This window comes from Alosa alosa, chromosome 19 (assembly GCF_017589495.1).
Source record: "Alosa alosa isolate M-15738 ecotype Scorff River chromosome 19, AALO_Geno_1.1, whole genome shotgun sequence".
Taxonomy (NCBI): Eukaryota; Metazoa; Chordata; class Actinopteri; order Clupeiformes; family Clupeidae; genus Alosa; species Alosa alosa.
In genome coordinates, this window is record NC_063207.1 from 11,125,637 (window position 1) to 11,149,610 (window position 23,974).

At 43.3% G+C, this 23,974-nt stretch overlaps 1 protein-coding gene across 1 annotated transcript in view; it reads right to left on the reverse strand.

Moving 5' to 3' along the window:
* The window catches only part of evla (Enah/Vasp-like a), a 32,854-nt gene extending 16,362 nt beyond the window's left edge, over nt 1-16,492 (reverse strand). Inside the window, 3 exon segments of the mRNA XM_048228326.1 lie at nt 1,803-1,980; nt 2,472-2,640; nt 16,107-16,492. Coding sequence (XP_048084283.1) covers nt 1,803-1,980; nt 2,472-2,640; nt 16,107-16,198 — 439 coding nt within the window. The 5' untranslated portion in view covers nt 16,199-16,492.
* Between the last annotated feature and the right edge of the window lie 7,482 nt (nt 16,493-23,974).

Sequence of the window (23,974 nt, forward strand, 5' to 3'; positions counted from 1 at the left end):
AAAAAAAAAAATAAGACCAGAGCTGGCTTTAAACCAGATGGTATGTTATTTTTCCCTTTATTTTTGGTTTCTCTGTTTTGGTCTAGTGAGGTCAGGTCACAGGTACGTGAACGAGAACGCAGCAGGCAGGTGGGACCTTGCACTCCTCCGGGGCAGGACGACCTCTTGTTTGCATGGCGACGACGACCCCTCCACTGCACACATTTGCAGTGGCGTCACCCCCAATTCCCTCCAAAAAAAGGATCACCCCCCGAGCGAGCCCACGGGGGCAGAGATAGGCAGTCTAAGACAGTCAGACTCCAGAGATATTTTAGCAGGGGCCTACACCAATGGCGTGCCTGGAAAAAAGGGGGCTGTCACCAGAGCCCTCAGAAAAACACTTATAAGTAGCAGCAATCTGTAACCAGAGAAGCCCCTGTGCCATTTCTCCACCAAGAGCCACATTTGAACGAACATAAAGGACTAACACCCCAGGATGGCATGTGACAGGCATGTCTGTCTCACTCACAGTCTACAGACGAAAGGAGGGCTTGACACGTACAGAAATCTTAAAAAGGAAGCTGAACAGATATTTCTTATGGCAGAAGTTTACACATAACACCCCAGGGTGTTCAGAAGAAACTTACAGGAGCATACCCTTAAAGTGAACTGTTGTAATATTTAATTGAATGCAATTTTAGTTTTACTGATCCTCTTTAAAGGTCAGAAAATGGCATGGTGAAAATGTTAATGCCCCATTTACTTATTTAATTGTGTAATGAAATTAAAATTGCACAGTCAAACGCCTCCTTCGTTCCATTCTTTTCATGCAAGTTTTGACAGCCTCAGACAGACAACCTCACACAGACCACACAAGATATTTTAATGCCACACTGATCTCAGCATCCACCTCTTTCCCACACATGGTTTGCTCCTGAGGGCCAAGTCACCAGTAGAGGGAAGCATTAACCAGGGGAGTCCCGATATATCACCACCACAAAAACCTCACACATATGCGCACACCTACAGAGCACGCTTCACTGAGCCGCACAGCATTCGAATTCTAACGAAAACCTCAGGGTAGGAACTCGCCGAGACGGGGGGGGGGGCAAGCAGTGAAGGGAAGCCGACCCAGCCAAGCCAAGCCGATGAGCAAAAGCCCCCCACAACTCAGCTCATGACAGGCAGGCCTACAAGAGGCCCCCTGGGCCTGGCTCATTTGAATACTGATGTGCCTACTCTCGTCCAAATCATTTCCCATCTGACAGGGCAAAAAAGAGGGAGCTAGAGTGGAGCGAGGAGGAGGGTCAGTATTTTAAAGTGGTTCAAAGGGAGGTGAGTTTTCCACTGAACTTGTGACGAACAGAGTGACACCGCACACTCTAGCGGCTCATATGCCAGTAGTTTTATACAAAAGAAACAACGTTTTGAGACAGTGGAGACTTGAGAAAGGCCACAGGCCAAAACGTTGTTTCTTTTGTATAAAACTACTGGCATATGAGCTGCTAGAGTACTGTGCGGTGTCCCTCTGTTCATCACAATTTCAGTGGAAAACTCACCTCCCTTTGAACCACTTTCGGCCTGTGGCCTTTCTCAAGTCTTGACTTCGCCAGCAAGGAGGAGGCCTCAAGTCTTGACTTGAGAAAGGCCACAGGCCAAAACATTGTTTATTTTGTATTAAACTACTGGCATATGAGCTGCTAAAATATGCGGTCTCCCTCTGTTTATCACATTACGTATCCCGTGACCAGCACCTCAAGAAAATGTAAACTATCGGTGTGCGTTTGCTTTCCCCATTCAAAAACCTTTTCCACTGAACTTACCAGCCTCCTGCGAGCTCAGGACGTTGAGGGCGAAGAGCATGGCGTTGGAGAAGGTGGTGGCCTCCTCCTTGCTGGCGAAGTTGAGGCCGTACACCTGCCGGGCATCGCGCCACTGGTGGAAGGTCGGTGTGGCCTGGTTGTATTTGAGACCTTTCACGATGGAGTAGTTTATGACAACCTGATAGAAAGACGACAAAGAACAGAAGAAAAAGAAGAAAAAGAAGAATAGCAGAGGATTAGAAAGTGTAAAGAGGAACAGAAAGCAACGTGAAAGACAGAAGGGAAGAGAGAAACACGTAGAATGCCACAGAAAGACGGGGGAGGGAAACGAGAACAGAGTGAAATTTAATTTGTGAGAATGCTCATCTTAGATTTACTCGATAACTCCACTCTTTCCTAATTGATGAAGTGAGGGTTAACACGTAACAGTGTGTGTATATGAATATGTGAATAAATCGTGTATATGTGTTTGTGAATAGTGAGTTTACACTATGTATGTCCATGTGCGTGTGTGCATGTGTATATATGTGTGTGTATATATGTGTGTGTGTGTGTGTGTGTGTGTGTGTGTGTGTGTGTGTGTGTGTGTGTGTGTGTGTGTGTGAGTGTGTGTGTGTGTGTGTGTGTGTGTGTGTGTGTGCGTGTGTGCGTGTATGGCAAGTGTCTCACCTGCTGGTCCTGAAGCTTGACCCCCACCACGCGGAAGGTGTTGTTGGCAGTGTTGTGGTAGATGTTAATGCGACTGAAGCCCTGCTGCCCTGGCTTGATTGGGACCCACTTCTTGCTGGTGTCGTCGTACACCATGACCGAAGCCCGGGCTTGGCAGATACTCTGTTCACTGTGGAGCCAAAAAAAGGACGGGAAAAGAACTATCAGGGTCAAAGGTCAGGGGTCAGTTACTCAGTGAAACTTTATACGTAGATGATGTGTTAATATATCATGTGTGTGTCCATGATACGTAGATGACATGTTCATATATCATGTTTGTGCCCATGATACTAAGTGTAACTACTCACTCCCAAATGTTGATAAGTTCGACAGCAGTAACTCACTTAGCTGGCACATGGGAAGTGTCAACCACAGAGAAACCGATAGTGAATGTCTAGACTCTAGACTGAAACATGGCACTGTGGGTTTGCTGTGGCATACGCCTGTATTATAATACCACAAACATCAATGTTTTGAAACAGTCATAACAGAATGAGGTAGCTGAATGTAACAAAGTGCCTGAAAAGACACAGTACATTTAAAATAAATAATAATAAATAAATGAGTAGCAAAGCAAAATAATAAACTTATGAAGCATGAAGCAAGACACATTCAGAGAGAGAGGAGTCTTCAGGGACAGAAGCCTGCTGATAGGCTGTTGAAAGACACAGGGATTTAATTACAGGTACAGAGTTCCTGCCCTTCTTTAAATAATCACAGTTCAAAAACATGTTAAGCCAGCCATCTAATTTACCCAATTTACCTAATTTATAATGTCCCAATGCAGTGGCGGGGACACTGTGCCATAAAAGATGCTGTTTTTCGGATGAGACGTTAAACCTAGATCCTGACTCCCTGTGGTCAAAACATGCCATGGCACTTATCTCAAAGAGTAGCAGGTTCCCCAGTATCCTGGCTAATTTCCCAACCTAGCCCATTCATGCTGCTCAACTAATAATCCCCCAGTGAAATTGGTTCATTCATTCCCTCCCTCTCCACCTCAAGATGGTGCATGGTGAGCGTTCTTGCACATAATGGATGCTGTGCTAAAATGATGAATGATTCACCAAACGAAGGTTTGACAGTTAATAGCAAATAAACTAAACCATGCGTATGACCAAATCCTTTCATTCAGAAATCTGTTCTCAATTTGATGGTCAATCTTTTTTCCCTCCTCTGCTGTCACACTGACACACAAGCTGGCATGCTTGAACCAAGAAAACCTTCATGTGTCAGACTAAATTCTCAGCCTCTAATTATTTCTCCCAATCATTCCTCACTGTCCATTCACTCATCTGCCATGGCACACTGGTAATGTTTTTCCCACGCAGGGGGTGGGAGTGTCCCAACTCTCAGATCCCGAGCTCAACACTGCAGCTCACAGCTTGGGGCCAGATGCGCTCGCAGATGCTCACCGCTCTCTCGCAGTCAAGAATTAGAGATTGAACTGTCTGAAACCCGCAATCACGCTGCAGTCCCGAGATCCCAAGGAATGAATTTAAGCAAAGCACCCCCCAACCCACCCCAGAATGCTCCTCCTCACCACAGAAACCAACAAAAACACCACACCCCTTTTCACTTACTTCACCAAGATTTCTTTCTAAGAAAGCAACAAACAACTTTTAACTTTGGTTAAAACTGCAAATAGCCTGGGCAATATAAACACCTATGAAAGGAACAGTAACTTCGACAATAACAGTGAACCCTTCAAAACAGTACAGAAAAGTAGCTGAGCAAGAGCCAAACCACTCACTGTTGTTGACATTTCTGTTAACTATCGACAACTACATGTCACCTTGAATGACCTTAGAAAAACATAATTGCTGTAGCATCTGAATGCTAACAAACCTTTTTGTTGACATTTTATCTGGCTTAGGCATAAAAAACACAGTGAATCTTTGTACAGAGTATGAAGTCAGCACAGCGGTTGGGTGCCGAGTGCCAATGGTATATATACACACGGATGAGTTTTCCCCTCTAACACCACACTCTCTGCTCAAAGAGGAAGCATAGAGAGAAGACAAGCAATGTGACGCTCTATGACATAGCATAGAGCAATGCCTTGATTTCAAAACTGAGGACAAAACGAAGGAATTGATTGCTTTCACTTGGATGTGATTGCTTTGATTGCTTTCACTTGGATGTGAGCTCAACATATTCAGACTTTCACTCAGTCACTCTTGCTCTGACACTGCCAGGTTACATGATAACATGTTCGGAAAACAGCAATGATCTTTAAATTGTATAGTAAAATGTACACTGTACTTTAAAGTGATTTGCTTCAGTCTTTCCTCTTTTCATAAAACACTTAGTTTTGTAATGTCCCCCCCCACACACACATACACACAAATAGCAATACACAAGTTCTGCTCAAAGCTGTGATATTTTTAGCCATTTCAAAATAGCTAATTCTTCAGATGTGGGAAATTAAGGATGCAAGATTGAGTGTGTGTGTGTGTGTGTGTATGTGTGGGCGTGTGTGGGTTTCTGCATGTGTATGTGCATTCTTGCCATAATACTTATTTAAAGCAACAGTGGTTTTACTTCCCATTCAGCTTAAGTGTGTGTGTGTGTGTGTGTGTGTGTGTGTGTGTGTGTGTGTGTGTGTGTGTGTGTGTGTGTGTGTGTGTGTGTGTGTGTGGTGTGCATATGCACGCATTGCATGTGTACATTACATTTTTACACATCCACTACTACGTGTGGCAGGATGTAAATTAATAGCAACATTATAGGCACCACTTCAGCAATGCGTGTGACACCACCATCAAAATAGTAGTGTGGAGTCATATGACTTTATAGCCAGTAGCCGGTAACCAGACATGTTGTTGTGTTATAAATACTGCTGGCAACTTTCTCAAGTTAATAGCAGAAACTACAATGATTTGCAGTCACCGTAGACCTGGCTAGACCCAAAGGAAAAACGAGGCCACCACAACCAGCTAGTGTGAATACCGATGTAACAGTGTAAACAAGTTGAGTCACAAGTCACAAGAACCAGGTGTTGGGCCATGGTGAAGGGAGAATAGAGTGGGCATGACAGCGTTTGACAGATCCAATCCCAACATCTGCACCTCTGTCAACCCTCATCTCTCGGTCTCTCTACAGCTAGAGCAGTCAAGGGGGCCATGTTTCAACCGTATTCAGCCTGATTCTCTCTGCCACTCACTGTTGACATTATCTGAGGCTATTTAGGGTGGGGAGGTCGTATGTATCCGTAAATGTGTTTAGGTCCTAGGTGACAGGGTGGGATGAAGCACCAAGACATAGGAGTTTTACCGGAGCAACACAGATGTATAAACTTAAGATTTTAAAGTGCCAACATAAGGGACTAACGTTTCGCCGTTCTGCCACGTCTTCGTCAGAGTCTAGTATAGCACCGAGCCACTAGAAGCAACACTGATATAAGCACAAAAGCAGGCAAGTTTAACAAGAAGAGAAATGATCAAGAAAATGCACAAAAACGGAAAACTAAACATTTCAAATAAAAACAAATCGTATATATGGTTAATTGATCATGATCAGGTGATCTCTGGTGCTGTGAGAGCAATAGCTGCTCCTGCACCAGTTTGTGGTCTCTCCGTTTGCTGTTGAGCCGAGTTCTGTCAGTCTCCATACTAGACTTGGCCTTTAAAAATGCACGAGCACTTTCCACGAGTCAAGCCATAAATAAAACAACACGCCGTCTCTCCAAATACAAAATTAACCAAATATTTTGGTGGAAGAGGGCAACGCTGCAATGCTGAGTTGATAGAGGCACACCTAAAAATAGGTCCTCCTGACAGTCTGCATGGAGCCTAGTTACCAGCATGCGAGAACCTAAGCAACTGAAAGGGTGTCGAGAAGGAGATTGATCGATCCTGAGCAAAACAAATAAACAAACAACGCCTTGCTATGCCCTAGTATGCTTATAACAGACAGCAGTGAAATAACAGTAACAGCACATTTTATTTCAGCTAGCACACTCTTGCAGATGGAGCAGTGCGCAGGAAGTGGAACAAATGGAATCTAGCCGCACATCATTTTATGCTGAATTTGGCCATGCGAACAAACAATGAGATCATCATAGCATGATTTCTGCAAACTATTTCTTCTGGGGTCACGGTTGAGGGCAATAGGAAGTGACATCAGTGGACTGGAGCAGTGTGTAAAGAGGGTGATCTGAAATGTAGGGAACTCTATGGAAATGTTGTCATGTGGGAGGTAGCCCGACGGCATGACCTTTTGATTATTCACCGCACTGCAAAATGGTTTTCGAGCAGAATCACATCATTTCAGTCTCTCCAAAGATTAATATTATACTTGCTAAATGTGCCTCCGTTTATTCATGGCAACATATTAGTTAGAGTAATTTTGTGCGGATTCATCTGACTTTGTCTACATTTTTTAATTAAACCTGAAGGTTAACCTGGAATGACATGTTGTGACATTCATATTACTAATACGTTAACACCTTTTATCTGATTAAATCATATTTATACATCTACAGTCCAATTATTGCCTTATGAATTTAAGATAATGGGCTATCTATCTGCAGGCATGCATTCACCTCACACTTGCAGTCTACATGTCTGCTTGTGGTTTTGCACTTACAAGCGTGCTATTTAAATCATGTTTTGTTTTTTTCTCTTCACTCTGCTCGAACACTGAGGTTAACACCTATAAATGGCCTTGCTCCAGCGTGTGGCTAAAGCCGTAAAGGTCACACCTGCTCAACCCTTTGCAGTGCAAAACTGTTGCAGGCACAATGTGCATTTTAAACAGTATACTCCAAGTCAAACGACATGCAGTCTTGCTCCAGTGGCACAGATTAACTAGGCAATGCCTGTACCATGTTACAAAATATGACCGCCGCTCAGTCCTGTACATCCGTTCAGCTAAAAAATAAATCACACTTTGTCTCCATATTTTACTCCATCCCCACTCTTGAAACTTTTGTGTATGCTTGTTTGGCATGCCTGAGTGTGTGTGCAGCTGCACAGAAAGTACCCTACTGGTGCTGAAAAGGTGAATAGATTGTAGAATAGCCAAAGAAGATGTAGAATTGTTATAAAACCTTTAAAATCTCTAAACAATCACAAGTAGGGCAGTTCATCACAGTTCATCCATTGCAACTGGATTGATGAAAGGTCACTTACACCTGTAGGCTACATTGTATTTGGGAAAAGCAAAAGGTATCAGCATAATGTTATTTTTTAATTTTTTTTTATGTATTTTTAAACAAAAACATCTCTGTCAGTTCCATGCCTTTTCAACAGCTATCAAAAAAACAAAAGGTCATTTTTTGGATGGATGGATTTTTTGTGAATGTTTTTCTTCTTCTACATAAGATTTTAGTCATCTTTAGTTAATGTAATACTTTATTGTCAATGCACAAATTAAGTAACAGTAGTCTGAAACGTTATTGTTAATGCACAAATTAAGTAACAGTAGCCTAGTCTGAAACCCAAATGCTGTTTTACATCTAACCAGTGGTGCAAATAACTGACATGTCCAAATGGGCCTTGATGAAATGCGCCGCTAGACTGTTCATACACATTTTAACGGGCCAAAGTTGAAGAGCTTTTGTCCGTTATTGTTAGTGCAAATATAGGCTGATTCATGTTCCCTTGCATTGTTTAACTGAGGTCCATGGCTAGTCTGGCTTTCATCAGACCAAGCTCAATCTTTTAAGAAATCAAAAAATAAATAGCGAGGCAGATCAGGCTGGGTTCACCCAGCCTAGTCCATAGGCACCCGATATTGTTTAATTTTCGATTGAGATATACACGCTCTGGCTATTCTAAATGCAAAAATGCATCAGGGAGTTATGACAAAACGGTAACTAACAAACTAGATCCTAATAGAAAGCTGTTAGCTTCCCTAAGCTACAGGTAGGATTATAAGGTAGGCCTATTTACAACATAAATTGTCAATTGTCAAAATCTCCTTTGAAACCAATGGCTTACTTTACAATATCAGCCGGACTTAAACTGTCATATCGTATGGCGAAAAGTTGTAATAACATTCACGCAGCTCCATGAGTCAATGAAAAGCGAATGAAGTAGCCACTTCTAAATGGGACCCACTACACAGTAGCTTAAGGTGTTTTGCTAAAGCAGCCATAATGAAATGAAGGTGTCATTGTTTGGATACTTCACACACACCGTGCTTTTTAATTTCACAGACTACAACTACCAAGCTGTAATCAAAGCACATCGATTCCCCTCTCACACCCTGCACGCACTTAAAACAAAATAAACAGGCGCCCTCAGTCTCACGCGATGTATAGGCAAAACTGTATCAGACCCGGTGTAACGTTGGTAAATCTTCCATTGCACAGAATGATTTTTTGTAGCACGCGGCAATAAATGACAGTCGAAAGATACAAACAGTGCTGCTATACATTTGTTTGGTATAACCGCATTTATAGTTTTCTACAAATGCAATAAATCAAATGCCTCCATCACTCAACCAACGCTAACCGTAACATTACCTAGGTCCTTATTGATATTACAAGATTAAGGTACCTGCAGTAAAAAACCAAGCATGTCCGATAAACATCCTCAGATTTATTTCGCTTCAAGAAGAAATGGGAATTACACTTCATGTGAACATCGCCCTATCCTTATTAGATGTTCGCTCGTGAATTACAGTCCTTGTATGAAGCGCCCATTGTTTTTTCCAACCCACTTTTAACTTCCAACAAAATTACGCCTCACTGCAACGATGCGCCATCTAGTGGACAAACGACTACTTCGCCAATACTGAAAATGCAGCCATGATGATGATGATGAATATTTATTTTGGCTTTCTTTTAATCCTACTGATTTTCATTTTTTTTACCGGGGCAAATCACAAATGAGTGATTGAGTGAATGAGTGATTATGAGCCAGGTTGATGTGGGCCCTTGAGACCAACATACCATAAAAGATTCACAGAGAACTGTGTCTGCCCTACCCCTCCTTTCGGGGTCCAGTCCAGCTGGGGGCTGCAGATGAAAACTAAAAATGACGGTTCCATGCTATCCATGTGGGGTACATGCCCACCAAGTTTTGTGTACCCGGTCTTTCAGTGTCCCGGGAATCCTTGTTGATGTGCGTCACTAAACAGTTTTGACCTTGTCAGCCAGAGATATTGAGATGAAAACACCTAATTTTTTGCTTTTTAATTTTTTAACTAGGTGGTTTATACATGAAATAAGTGGTAATGGGATGGGTTGACATGCCCCTTAAGACCAACATATAAAAAAAAAGGTGGACCTCCTAGGCCCTACAGTTCTCGAGATATTCACAGAAAACTGTCTCCCGCCACCTACAGGCCAGTTGGTGTATAGTAACATAAATTAATTTATTGTGTGGCCCCCCATGAACGAATTCCACAAAACTTGGCGTGCATACAGAGGGTGTCATAATGATCCTACACTTCCAATTTCGTGCAGTTTTGACTATGTTAGGTCACAGATACCTTCAATTACAACACCTCATTTTTACTTTTTGTGTTTAACTAGGTGGCTTATACATGAAATGAGTGGTTATGGAATGGGTTGACATGGCCCCTTGAGATCAACATACAATGAAGGATGGAAGCGTTAAATAAACCAAACACCGTGATCACTCATGTGGCAGCAAAAAAAAATAAAATGGCTGAATCCATTAAGATAATTTCTAAAGACTGCCCCAGTAGCCCATAAGACTGGGGTTGATGTAATGGCCGCCTCCAGTGACTGTTCCTGAATATGCTCTTTTCGCCTAGCTGGGAAGGCATAGAGACAAAGAGAAAGAGGGGGAGGGAGGGAGAGAGAGCAAGAGATAGAAATAGAGAGAAAGAGAAAGACCACAACCTCAAAATGCATTACCTTGTAAGATCAACCTCATGGGCAAAGCTTGATAAAGGAGGCTGTGTAACAACACAGGTCTGTATGACTGAGGCATTTGGTCCATCCATTCAACGTAAATGCATCTCTCTTTTAAATACAACTAGAGGAGGGCAGGGACACTCTCTCTCTTTCTTACAATCTTTGTCTCTCTCCATCTTTCTTCCAGCCATAACTCCATTAGTTGAGTGCTTTTTGTCACTGAGTGTGAGAGGGTTGGGGGAGGAGGTGGGCTGGAGTTAAAGATTGAACTAGTCTGACCTTGTGTCAGATAGATAGATAGATAGATAGATAGATAGATAGATAGATAGATACTTTATTGATCCCCAGGTACATCCTGATAGACAATCAGGGGTTGAAGAGGTGACCTGGTGTAAACGTGTTGACTAAGTTAACCACACACACACACTTAAACTGAAGGGAAATTAAAATCTCCAGCCCTGATACTGGAATAAGAACCCTCAGTCAAATAACATAGGTTATGTTATGTGATATGCCTTAATAGGGCCCCCTCAATCATATAACATAGGTTATATTATTCATCCTGATATCTAAACAGGGCCCCTCAGTCAAATAACACAGTTCACAGTATGTGTGATAATCATGCTTTGTAATTGCCATCTTTTTTCAATCATGCTTTGTAATTGCTATCTTTTTTCACAGCAAGATGCTTTAAATGTGTTGATGGCTATATTTCTCAATCTGTCATTTATTTGCACAAAACTTGCTAGAAGTCTTCATTTAAGGGGTTATTGCCTTTTAGCATAACCATCCATTTCAATTTAGGGGCAGCCGTGGCCTACCGGTTAGCGCTTCGAACTTGTAACCGGAGGTTTGCCGGTTCGAACCCCGACCAGTAGGAACGGCTGAAGTGCCCTTGAGCAAGGCACAGAACAACTCACATAAGTAAGTTAGTATAAGTATATATATTTGGTACTATAAATTTGGTCTCTGCAGTCACGGCTCCCTGAGCGCCGCTGTAGCAGGCAGTTCACTGCGTCGGGATTAGTGTGTGTTCACGGTGTGCTGAGTGTGTTTCACTAATTCATGGATTGGGATAAATGCAGAGACCAAATTTCCCTCAAGGGATCAAAAGAGTATATATACTTATACTAACATACTTATGTGAGTTGTTCTGTGCAGAAATACAAGACCAGTTGATAGTCACAATTTGCATTTAAAAGGGGAAATAAAGGCTACATGTGTCCTATAATGTCGCAAAACTAGGGTGACCACCAACCAGACTCTGAAAAGGAGGACAAGTTGTCTATAAAGTGAGGACAAATTGACCAAAATGAGGACACCCAATGTCTGCTTATAGGCCTATTCCAGTTGTGTAACTATAGCCAACTGGTACATATCTATGCAGTATGTTGTATAAACTTCCTTCCAAACGCCTAGTAAGTGCTAGTAAGAGAACCAGCAGCCTGTGCTTTTAGCTCGATTATTAGCAGGCTTGACTCCCATTTTTTTTTTTAAGTAATCCAAAAGTATTCAGATTATGTTACAATATTTGTAATCCAATGGATTACGTTACTGATTACAAAAATTGGTGTGTAGTCTGTACTCAGTAATGGATTGCATTTCAAAGTAATCTGACCCAACACTGTGCATATACACATGATTGTACACACACATGCGCACACACACACACACACACACACACACACACACACACACACACACACACACACACACACAAACAAACACACGCACACACACACACACACACGCACGCACACACTCAACCCACTCAATCTTGCATCTTTAATTTCCAATTCCCACTTCTGTTAAAATACCTATTTTGAAATACCTAAAATATCACAGATATGAGCAGAACCTGTGTATTGGTATGAGAGTTTGTGTGTATGTACAAGCCATCATCAAGCAGTACCTAGGTTGCTATGGCAATACCGCGAAAGAGAAAAACAGTGTGTGTAGCGCTTTAGGGTGAAGCTAGGGACAAATGCCTTTGTTCGCCTGTCTGATTGTTTGCAGTGGCATGGGGTCAGTAGAATGTCCATGAACAAGCAAGACTCACCTCAGTGTCTGACTGCAGCACATGGCCTGACTGCTTAGTGGGCATTTTATTGACCACCAAGGCCCTTTCACCCACTTACATGCAGTTATAGGGATCAGTGGTTATCTAAAGCTACTTGCTGTGGTCAAATTCACTCTTGAAACTCCACCACCAAATATATTCACACCACATGTGTACAAAGTATATTTATAAGAAGCATTGCGGTTGTATAGTGTCAATGGTAATGAGGGCATTTATCTTTTGAGACATTTTTCGTTGAGCGGGCTTAGCAACGCAGATTTGTGTTTTGAAACAGCCGAATGAGGTAGACCAAACTAGCCCCTGTTTTGGCTGCCCTTTGTGGTATTCATTCTCTGTGTATCTCAAATAGAGGCGCATGCAGTGGGAGCTGCGTGGTTGCATGCAAGCCCTGCACTCATTTCTGCATAATATACATGTCATCGTTCTATTTCATTTTTTTTCCCACTGTCACACTCTCACGTTTGTCTCTTTTGTTTTGAATGCATCTCTGTCCTCGTTAATTCTCACTTCTAAAAGTAGCCATCTTTCACCTCACATGGCCCCTGCTCTCTCTCCCCGCCAACTCAGTCTCATCACCATCACCTCTGTTCTCTCTTTCTCTCCCTCACACACACACACACACACACACACACACACACACACACACACACACACACACACACACACACACACACACACACACACACACACACACACTCCTTTCTGACTCGATCTTGTCCTCCATAGATGATTAAGACTGGGTCCACCAGCAAGTCTTATCTCACCACAACGTTTCTGATTGACACCCATTTGCCAAGGCAGAGTGGGTGAGGCTGCAGCGCCGTGTTCAACACTCGTGCTGTTGGACTACACATCGATAATCACTGGTTTCTCTTCCCATCTCCTCACTTCAAGACTCATTGGGAGACATGCCAGGAAAACCTTGCCAATGCACAGCAGCCAAAGGATCAGTCAGTTCAACTGTACAACCCGACCCGAGTACAAGTTTGATTTTCAGATCCTGACTATCCTCGTGTGACTAAAGTTGGTATTAACTGAACAAACACGCATTTATATATAAGTATATATACTCTTTTGATCCCGTGAGGGAAATTTGGTCTCTGCATTTATACCAATCCATGAATTAGTGAAACACACTCAGCACACAGTTAACATAAACTAATCCCGGCGCAGTGAGCTGCCTGCAACAACAGCGGCGCTCGGGGAGCAGTGAGGGGTTAGGTGCCTTGCTCAAGGGCACTTCAGCCGTGCCTACTGGTCGGGGTTCGAACCGGTAACCAGTAGGCCACGGCTGCCCATTTAGGTACAATTGGTACATTTCAGTAGCAATGCTCTAAAAATGCATCCCCGCAAATATGAGATGATGTTGTAAACTAAAGCAGACTCTAAATTAAGGGGGAGGATATATTTAACCTCAGGCACAAACATGGATGTTAACAACAGTATGTATGATGAATTCTGGGAAAAAGGGAAACAACTATGAAAGTCCCCTGTTATTAGAAGCATAGCAGGAGCAAGCTGAGACCAGAGGCAGAATATATGGGCGAGTGCTGTTTTTCTATTTGAAGTAACGAGTCCAGTAATCATTTTGATGGAGTAAAGATCAGAGGAGGAGGAGGAGAGAGGGGGGGTTGTCAGAACATGAGGTGGATTATGGTAAAGGCTTCCAGGAAGATCATTAACTCCTTCTGCTGTAAAGTCTAAATTAACCAGGCTCTAATTTAGCAGAGCTCCAATCTAGGATCAGAGTCTGATTGAAAGGTGGGTGTAAGTCCCAAGGCTGTGTGGAAACATTGTAAGTGTTTTAAGGGTGGTTTGTGAGTGTTACCATTAACAGGAAAGTGCTTTACAGGGAAGTTACTCTGGGCGCATAACTTAAGCGTTCCGTTCGTGGCGCGTAAAAACATTTTAGATGACTGGTCTATTTTTCTGAAAGTACGCACCACTAAGCTAATTGTTACAGCAGACGCAACATGAATGGTAGCTTCCCTACCTCTCTCATTCTCTCTCTCTCCATCTCCCTCTATACTTGCATATGCCAATCATTATTAGGCATTATAAAGACTTCATTAAGCTTTATGAGTCTTTTTATAATACTTTATGGATACTGGGTTTCAGAGAGATAAATTCATGAATGATAAATCCATGGATTCAAAAAATTTAACAATACATAACAGAAAGCCAAGCAACACAGGTCTGAATTAATCTGAATTGATGTTATAAATTATTATATCACCAGCATATCATTATCACCAGCATATCATTATATCATCAGCATACATAATGATGCAAATGGAAGCTCTGAAATCGCCACTGTGCTGGCAGCAATTTTGTCACGTTCTCCACGACAATAACATTTTAATCTGCCACGTTAAGCCAATCCCTAAGCGTCACATGGGCCAGCAGGCCCAGCACTTAACTTTCCTGCTGGATGTTACATCTGTGCCCCCATCCTATTGTACCATTTAAACCACAGAGAAATGGAATGGAAGTGTGGATTTATAAACCTACAAAGGGAGAGCAAGAACAAGATAAGAGTGGGAGTGCAAGGTGCAATGGGGAGAGATAGGGAGAGAGAGAGAGAGCAGCAGACGCCCTAATGGCATTTTCTTGCTTCTAAATGAATGTGCTTATGTGCTTAGCTAGATGTTTCTGCTTTTACCGAGGCTATCTTCCATCCGACTGATGCAAAGATGGGGAGAGAGAGGAGGAGGGAGATGGGGGATGAGAGAAAGAGAGAGAGAGAGAGAGACTGAGAGAGAGTGAGACAGAAAGGGAGAAAGAGAGGCTGAGAGAGAGAGGGAGGAAGAATGCACTCCATAACACCACAGAGGTCCTCCCTATGGATCTGTGGTATCTCATTCTAGTGGATGAAATGCACTTACTACATACTGACCTAAAAAAAAAACATTATTAACTATTATTAACTGGGAAGTGAAGTTAGTCTAATGCTACCACCAGCATAATCGGTAATACCACACAACTGATTCACAATTGAACTACCAGTATGTTTGTGATTACAAGTCTTTCAGATGAAAATAGCAAAATTGAGCAATGCCTATTCAAATACACCCCTCAAAATAAATTAAAAAAAAATGCATGAACTGTATAATTCATGCCAGTGTGTTCAATTGTTAATGATACATGGAAAGCTGAATATGGTAGTTAGTACATTTAATGAAGAGCTTCTGAAATTATATAATAGATCTGTGAAAGAGGTCTACTGTGGGGGTTTCACAGCGAAACACTCAACCCGTGTTCATAAAAGGAGCATTCATCCGCGAGGCACAAACTAGCCTGAAGCTCTTCTCTTCTCAATAACCTGGTGATTTCAACATAGAGTTGACCGAAAATGACTGCTCTTTAGTGCGTGAGTAGGGGCTAGTTTGGACATCTCAAAGTGCTCTAGTCTACCCTAATAAGGACATTTTACTGACAGCAGTAGATACAATTTGGACGTGCTACGGTGCACTCAGTGTGACTTCTCAATTCTTATAAAACCCTAAAACAGAATAAAAGGGTAGAAAAAACAAGCACGTATCCCAAAGGAGTTCTTTAACAAATCACTAGATGTAATTTGCCTATACACTCATTACAAACACACACACACACACACACACACACACACACACACACACACACACACACACACACACACCATAAGCTCAATGTAAAGACCGACCTGACTTTGGAGCCCACCCTGACGTGCAGTCCAGAGTCACTGAAGCTTTGCGGGAGGAGAGGTTGTTGAGGGTGAAACTGCATCCTATCCATGTTTCTCCCCCACAAGAAAAAAACCCCCAAAAACAACCACCACTATCTATCACTATTTATCCTCCTACTCCTTGTCTTCCTAGTCTTTGTCTGTGAATCCCAACCAGTCTGACTGAATCACTTCTGTATACATTCACAGGATCATCACATCATCCAAAAACGGGTAACTCTAGCCCATTCGCTCTCCTCTGTGTTGCTCCATTAAAAAGGGGCCCATTAGCGAAGCCGCCGGCTAATGCTAGGGCTGAGTGGCTGGCTGGTCGGGCAGCGGAGCTGAGGGGAGGCTCATCAGACATCAGACAGAGGCTTGTAACTGAGAACTACTACTGTACAGCTCATCAGATGTGTGGGTGTGTGTGTGTGTGTGTGTGTGTGTGTGTGTGTGTGTGTGTGTGTGTGTGTCTGATCCGGTTGCCCTCTGAGTGCATCTGTCCTGCTTACTGCCCCGGAGGGGGATTACCTCACTGCCAACCTCCCCTTTCTTTCTCTCACACACACACACACACACACACACACACACACACACACACACACACACACACACACACACACACCCAACCCCCACCACAGCTGTGACATGGGAGCCGCCCCTGTTAGCCCACCCAAAGGCCGATCTCAGCATCCTCCTCTTCCGGTCTAGCCAAGGGCGTGGACAATTTCACACAGAATCCCCCCCGCCCCAAACACACACTACACACACAATACCACTCTCACACACTGTACCTCGCAACTATCCTCAACCACCCACACACACACACACACACAAAAACACCCTTCACTGTGGCAGCTGCTGATGAGCTATGCAGTGACAGTGACCCACTGGAGCTACCGTAAGGGGGGCCATACTGGACAGCCATATTGATTTGGGGAGTATGTGGCTGTGGCCCCAGCCAGGGCCGTTAAATGAACTACTAGCCAATGAATGACGCAGCAGTGGCCAAAGGAACTGTCTATATGGCCATTAAAAGTGATGACTTGGGGCCGTGGGTCATCTATAGAGGAAGGCTTTGAGGAGATCAGGTCAGGTATAGGACAGTGGAGCATATAGATGTCGTGGAATGTCACATTACATAATGGCATGCCGTCACAGGTCACATCATGTGGCTCCATGCCACACCATCACAGCACACAGAAGTGAAGTGTGAGTGAAAAAGGAAGTGAGGTAGGAGTGAGGTAGAAAACCTGAAATGTGCAACTTCCTCTACCACCTTCAGACACATATGATGTCATTGTTTCCCAGAGAATTGAATTCCATCTGTGGTGGTTGGTTTGCAGACCTAACTTGAATGCAACAGTTTTTAACAAATTAGTGCAGCGTGGTTATGATGCTAACCAGATTTAAGCACAATTTAGTACAACCTGGAAAATAATTGAGTGGTGGTCAATGTTGATATTGTGGTGGGCCGCCACAAAAAAAGTCAATGTATGGGAAAAACTTGATGTAACACAAAGACGCCAATAAACGTCATAGTATAGTTTCAGGGATACATATTAGACATGTCTTTATCTATTACATAATGGCTTTGTTTGTCCACACGCTTACCCCAATGTAAGTGTGAAGCCGTGCATGCTTATACACACTGAAAGATGCTTACGCTTGGTCACGATGATCCACACAGTACATACAGATACACACACTCACACACACACACACACATTCACACACACACACACACTAGTGTTAATTTCGTCAGACGAGACGAGAGGAAATATGTTCGTCAACGACCTTTTTTTTCCTGACTAAGACGAGACGATGACGAGAAGGCAGTAATGTCCTGAAACACTGACTAAGACTATCTTAAGATGCATTATTGTTGACTAAAAAAGACGAGACTAAAATGTTTTGCATGAAATAAAACTAAGATAAAAATCTCCCTTCATGTTTCGTCACAAAATGAGAAGACAGAATATCTAGCTGTTATGTTCATAACGCTAACAGCTTTCCTGTAGGCTAGTCGCGTGCTGCTGCTGCAACCCTGTGGCTGCAACACTAAAACTACATGGAACAAGAACACTGGAGATTTCTGCCAGAGTTAGCGTTTAACTACCTAAGCTTTATGCCACAATGCTACATACCCAGAAGTTGAAGCTTCTTCATACAAATGAACATCCCCAGAATGTCCATAATGAAAATGTTCAGCATGTAATGTCAACTATTCATCTAGTTAGACTGATGATGCAAAGTTTGCTAGCAAGTAAGCTAATATGGAAAGTTCGCTAGCAGGTTAGCTATGGCTAAGATGGAGAGTCTGTTTGGGGAATGTGTTGTGTTTAACATATCGCCATCTAGCGAGGTATGAGTAAAAACATTAATAGTTTAGCCTACAACAGTGTTTCTCAAACTTTTTTTCAGTTTCAGGACCACTTAACTAACCCTAGCTAAAAAAAAAAAAAAAAGATTAGACCTACTTCAACAGTAGCCTATAATTAGTCTACACAATAGGCATACTCACTGAACCACCTTGCTTATTGACTTTGCACTTTGCTTATTGTGTCAGAGGATTCATACTGTATGATTTAAATTGGCATATCTTACATAGACAGTGTTGCAGAACTGTTTGGATTTACATACAAGTTATATTGCAAACAACTCATCTATATTATATTTTACCACGCCTGCTCGTGGACCACTTGGGATAGCTTGTAGACCACCAGTGATCCCCGACCACACTTTGAGAAACACTGGTCTACGAATATGACAGTGGTCCAGTCAAATCTTTTTACTGTCTATGGTCAAATCCCAGCCGAAGCTATAACTGTAGCTTGACTTACCTGTGCATGTAAACATACTGACTGACAAAAAAATCAGAATGAGTAATTATAACAGACGAAAGTAGCCCTGTGGACACACAATGTTGTTGGAAAATTGAGATGTGTGAAACACTATTTGACTCAAATGGTAATCAGAAATAATTTGTTATAAAAAAAAAAGACTAAAATGTGTTGACTAAAATTGACTAAGACTAAGATACCTTTAGTTTTCTTTTGACTAAAACTACACTAAAATGACAAGACTTTTAGTCGACTAAAACTTGACTAACAAAAATGATATTTGAATGACTAAATATGACAAAGACTAAAAAGGACATTTCGTCACAAGACTAAGACTAAGACTAAATTAAAAATAGGTGATAAAATTAACACTAACACACACACACACACACACACACACACACACACACACACACAAAAACAGCGCAGCACTATCTGGTCTGAGGCTTCCTGTAAATGCTAATGATGGTGATTGTACTGTAATGGGGGCAGGAGCCATAGCTCAGAGCAGCTGCAACCCTTTGACCCTGGCGTGTTTGTTTGTGTGTGTGTGTGTGTGTGTGTGTGTGTGTGTGTGTGTGTGTGTGTGTGTGTGTGTGTAAGGAGCCCATGAACACCACCCTCTCAATGGGAGCTGTGAAGAGTCATTCATATAAACACAGCATGTCAAACCTCGGAGGTGTTTGGTTGTGTGTTTGTGTGTGTGTGTGTGTGTGTGTGTTATATGTACATAAACACTGAGGCAAATTAGCACGCCGACTTAGTTTGACAGTGTGGCATGCTTACACACACATATTTCACCCTTCAGTAAACTCGCTTTCATCTCAGGTATGTACTCTTACTCCTTTCAACTCTTTTATCTAAAGCATTTACATACAATCATGCATGCATTATTGCACACACTGACATGTTCTCTCTCTCTCTCTCACTCACACACACACACACACACACACACACCCTTCCCTGTGCTGGCATGAGTCATGACACTGTGGGAGGCACCAGGCTCATGTCATCTTAATTAACACATGTTATCAGTTCACTGCTCCAGGAATCCCCAGACACACACACACACCCAGACACACACACACACACACACACACACACACACACACACACACACACACACACACACACACACACACACACACACGTGAGGTACACTGCTAACACTCTCTGCTCATCTCCTTTGAAGGTGCTCTGTGCATAATTGACAACAAAGGTTCCTTTTTACAAAGGACACTTTGATAACAGCTCCTGTCAACCACTCAAAGACAAGCATCATTTTTGAGAGGTATGACCAAGATCTTTTTGTTCTACCCTGATTGACCGGTTGTCTATCTTATTTCCTCATGGGCATTTTCCAGTGAGAGGAGAAAAATCAATTTATTGAGTGCAGATGCAACTATCTTCCAGCTTGAAGTAATGCTAACTCTATCGCAACAAGCTAGCACTTCACAAGAAATGCCTTCTGTTCGCTAAGGGAACAAGTAGAGTCTACGTGTAAGAACAGAAAGACACAGAGAGATGCTGAGCACAGGTACTGCTCAGTAACCGTCTCCATGGTGAGGAGAACTGTGCGTGGTGGACACATGGTGACTGCCCATCCCCCACTTCAGCCCTCCTCTCCCCCACTCGGTACTGTGACAGGATTCTCCCTGACGCTAATCTTTATCCTTAAAGGAAAACCACTCCATTTGGATATGTGAGCCACAGAGAGAGAGAGGGAGAGAGAGAGAGAGAGAGAGAGGGAGAAAGAGACAGAGAGAGACAGAGAGAAAGAGAGAGATATATTGGGAAGCACTGTGGAAATGACACTCTTATCTGACAGTTTATCTGCAGCTGAACCACAGCTGGTCAAACAGGGGTGGGTTGAGGGGCAGCAGATAGAGAGAGGGAGAGAGGGAGAGAGGGAACAACAGAGGAAGAGAGAAAGGACAGGACAGAAGTAAAGATGTGATCCTATAGATGGACAGACAGACAGACAGACAGACAGACAGACAGACAGACAGAGAGAAATAAAGACAGGAATGGAGACAGGCATGAAAAGAGAGAAAATAGTGAAAATGAGAAGAACATGACATGGAGAGAACATAGGAGAAAGAAAGAGTTGAAGAGAAGGAAACAGAGAAACAGAGATTGACAGTAACAGAGCCTTCATAGAGAGACTGCCACATGACTGTAGAGCAGTCCACGAGGGCTGGAGCAACTGCTGTGCCATCAGAAAGAAGGCAGGAGCCGCACACATCAGAGAGCCTCAGAGCTTTTTCCCACCACTGCCCTTTCTTACATTACAAACACAGCCAGCTGCAAGCAAAGGAAACTCTCTCTCTCTCTCCCTCCCTCTCTTTCTTACACACGCGCGCGCGCGCACACACACACACACACACACACACACACACACACACACACACACACACACACACACACACACACACACACACACACACACTAAAAAATCTCTAAAGATTACTTGTTTGTGAGGAAATGAACAAATTACACACTACCCAAAGACCTTTCTGAAACACACACACTCATTATGGAGTCAGCGGATCTGAGCCCACACCCTCGGTCAGTGGCTAAGTAACCCTTTCCCAGAGTGCTACAGCTGGTGGTATTTTTGGCGACCCACCAGGCACAGAAAGAAGGAATATTACCCAAATTGGCCCGGTCACCCTCTGTTTGGTCACTGCCATGCCACAGTGATGCAGCTGAGGGGTCAAGCCACTGGAGCGATGGACCTAAGGAGCAGGCCATGGCTTACGCCACACTATTAAGAACACTTCTTTACCTTTTTCGGAAACACCTTTCAGGGGAGCCGTGAACCGTTTCATCATCATGTCATCACCCCTCTCTCCTTCTCTTCCTCTCTCTCCTGTTCTCTTTTTCCCCTCGCTTCTCCCTTCTCTCTCTCTCTCTTTCTCCCACTCGCTGTTCTACATCCTCAATTGCTTAACTGACAAGACTGATTTTTTCCATTTTCCTCTTGCCAAAGCCAAAACTGCTCTGCCAAACTATGAAGCCTCAGTACCGATACAACACAATGAACCATTCAGTCCTAACGAAAACATTTGTAAGCATTATATTTAAAAAGGTCCGCCTGCAACTCCTGTTTCTTCACCTGAGTGCCAACACCTCCGTGGAATTAAGGAACAAACCCCTCCATTTTCATGTTCTCCCTTTGAGCAGAGCGGAGAGCGCCAGAGCTTCATCTGAAGCCTTGTTACAGGCTGGCAAGTGAGAGCAGATGAATTGGCTCACTCCTCAGAGAGAACAGCTGGCTGCCGAAATCACAGAACTCCCGAGCACAGGCTGCTGCAGACGTTCTCAGCCCAGACACAGAGAGAGAGAGAGAGAGAAAGAAAGAACGAGAGAGAGAGAGAGAAGAGACAGAGGGAGAAAGCCAGGAGAAAAGACTCAGAGAAACAGTGTGTGGGAAACAGTGAGAATAAGAGCTCCCAGGACAGAGAAAACAAGAGACAAAGTTAGCGAGAGTCAGACAGTGAAAGAATTAATGAAACATAGGAGAATGGAGAGTAAAAGTGAAAAAGAGAGTGAGTGAGACATTAGGGAGTGAGGGAGAGAGAGAGAGAGAGAGAGAGAGAGAGAGAGAGAGAGAGAGAGAGAGAGAGAGAGAGAGAGAGAGAGAGATAGAGACAGAGGAAGGGAGGGAGAGAGCTGAACTTCCTCTCCACCGGCACTAAAAGCAGTGGGCTGTTCGCGCATAGTTTCACCGGCAGATCCCCAAAGGCACTGAAACAATGCGGAGCGAAGCCGTCAAAACCACGGTATGCAAAAGCCCAGTTCCTTACCCGTAGTCGTCCAGCGAGTACATGGCTGGGAGCAGCTCTCGCCGAAAACAGAGGGAGGAAGAGACAAATCAGATCCTGGAGCGCCTGGACTATAAGTGGACTAACTTTTGACGAGACGAAGAATCAGTGCAGACCTGGCATGGCTCACATCTCCGCTTACATCCTTGTGCCTCTTACAAAAAAAAAAAAAAAAAAACGGACAAACGTCTTCAACGAGCGAGGGAGGAAAAAAAGAAGGGAAACAGCTCACATTCTAGAAGCTATCTGAGTGTCATGAGAGAAGAGAAGGGTCAAAAATCTGACAGCTTGCTAAGAAGAGAACACGGACGAAAGAGTGAGGGAGAGTAAAGAGAGGGGGGAAGGATAATGGAGGAGAGACAGAGAAAGGGAGAGAGAGAGAAAGAGAAAGAGAGAGAGAGAGAAAGAGAGAGAGAGACGGACAGACTGGAGAACATGTGACAGATCTGGACCAGTCACCTTACTCCGCTCACATCCCATTCTTATCCACTGAAAGGATTGGAGGGCGGTCTCTTCTGCCTCGGAGGAGTATCCTTCACAAGAAGTGCTCACAAACATACACGCACACACACACACACGCACATGACCTTTTTATGTTCACATATATGCATGTGCATATACCCATAAGCACGCACGTTGCTCAAATATGCATGAATGCACACACAGAGAGATCCATACTATATAAAAGTACTCGAACACAACACACACATACACATAGACAACCCACTTCAAAAACACTAACAGCTTGCTGGGGGCAACAGGCCATATTCAGCAGTGTAAGATCCTTTGCATCCATTGAATACATAGAGGATTATCAGTGTGTGTGTGTGTAGTAGTGCTCTTGAAGAACATATGTCTCCGTGACCTCGAGGGAGAGTACACGAGCCTCTTGCTCCCCTTAAAAACCTTCAGACGGCAATGGCCAGCCAGATAACAACATGACTTTAAGATGTAGGGCCCCTAATTCAACTAATTCTACTGTGTGGTGTGTAGGAGCGTTGATGTGACCCACGGATGTTTGTGTTTAGGATTTTGCTCATTCTTTTACATAAGCAAACAGATTCACTAGCCTAGTTAATACATTTGCTTTAGTTAGACATTAAAGTGTGCACCTTGTCAGGGCACTAAATGAGGGCCTGTAGTAAAACACAACCTGAATGAAAAACCCCAGGCAGGT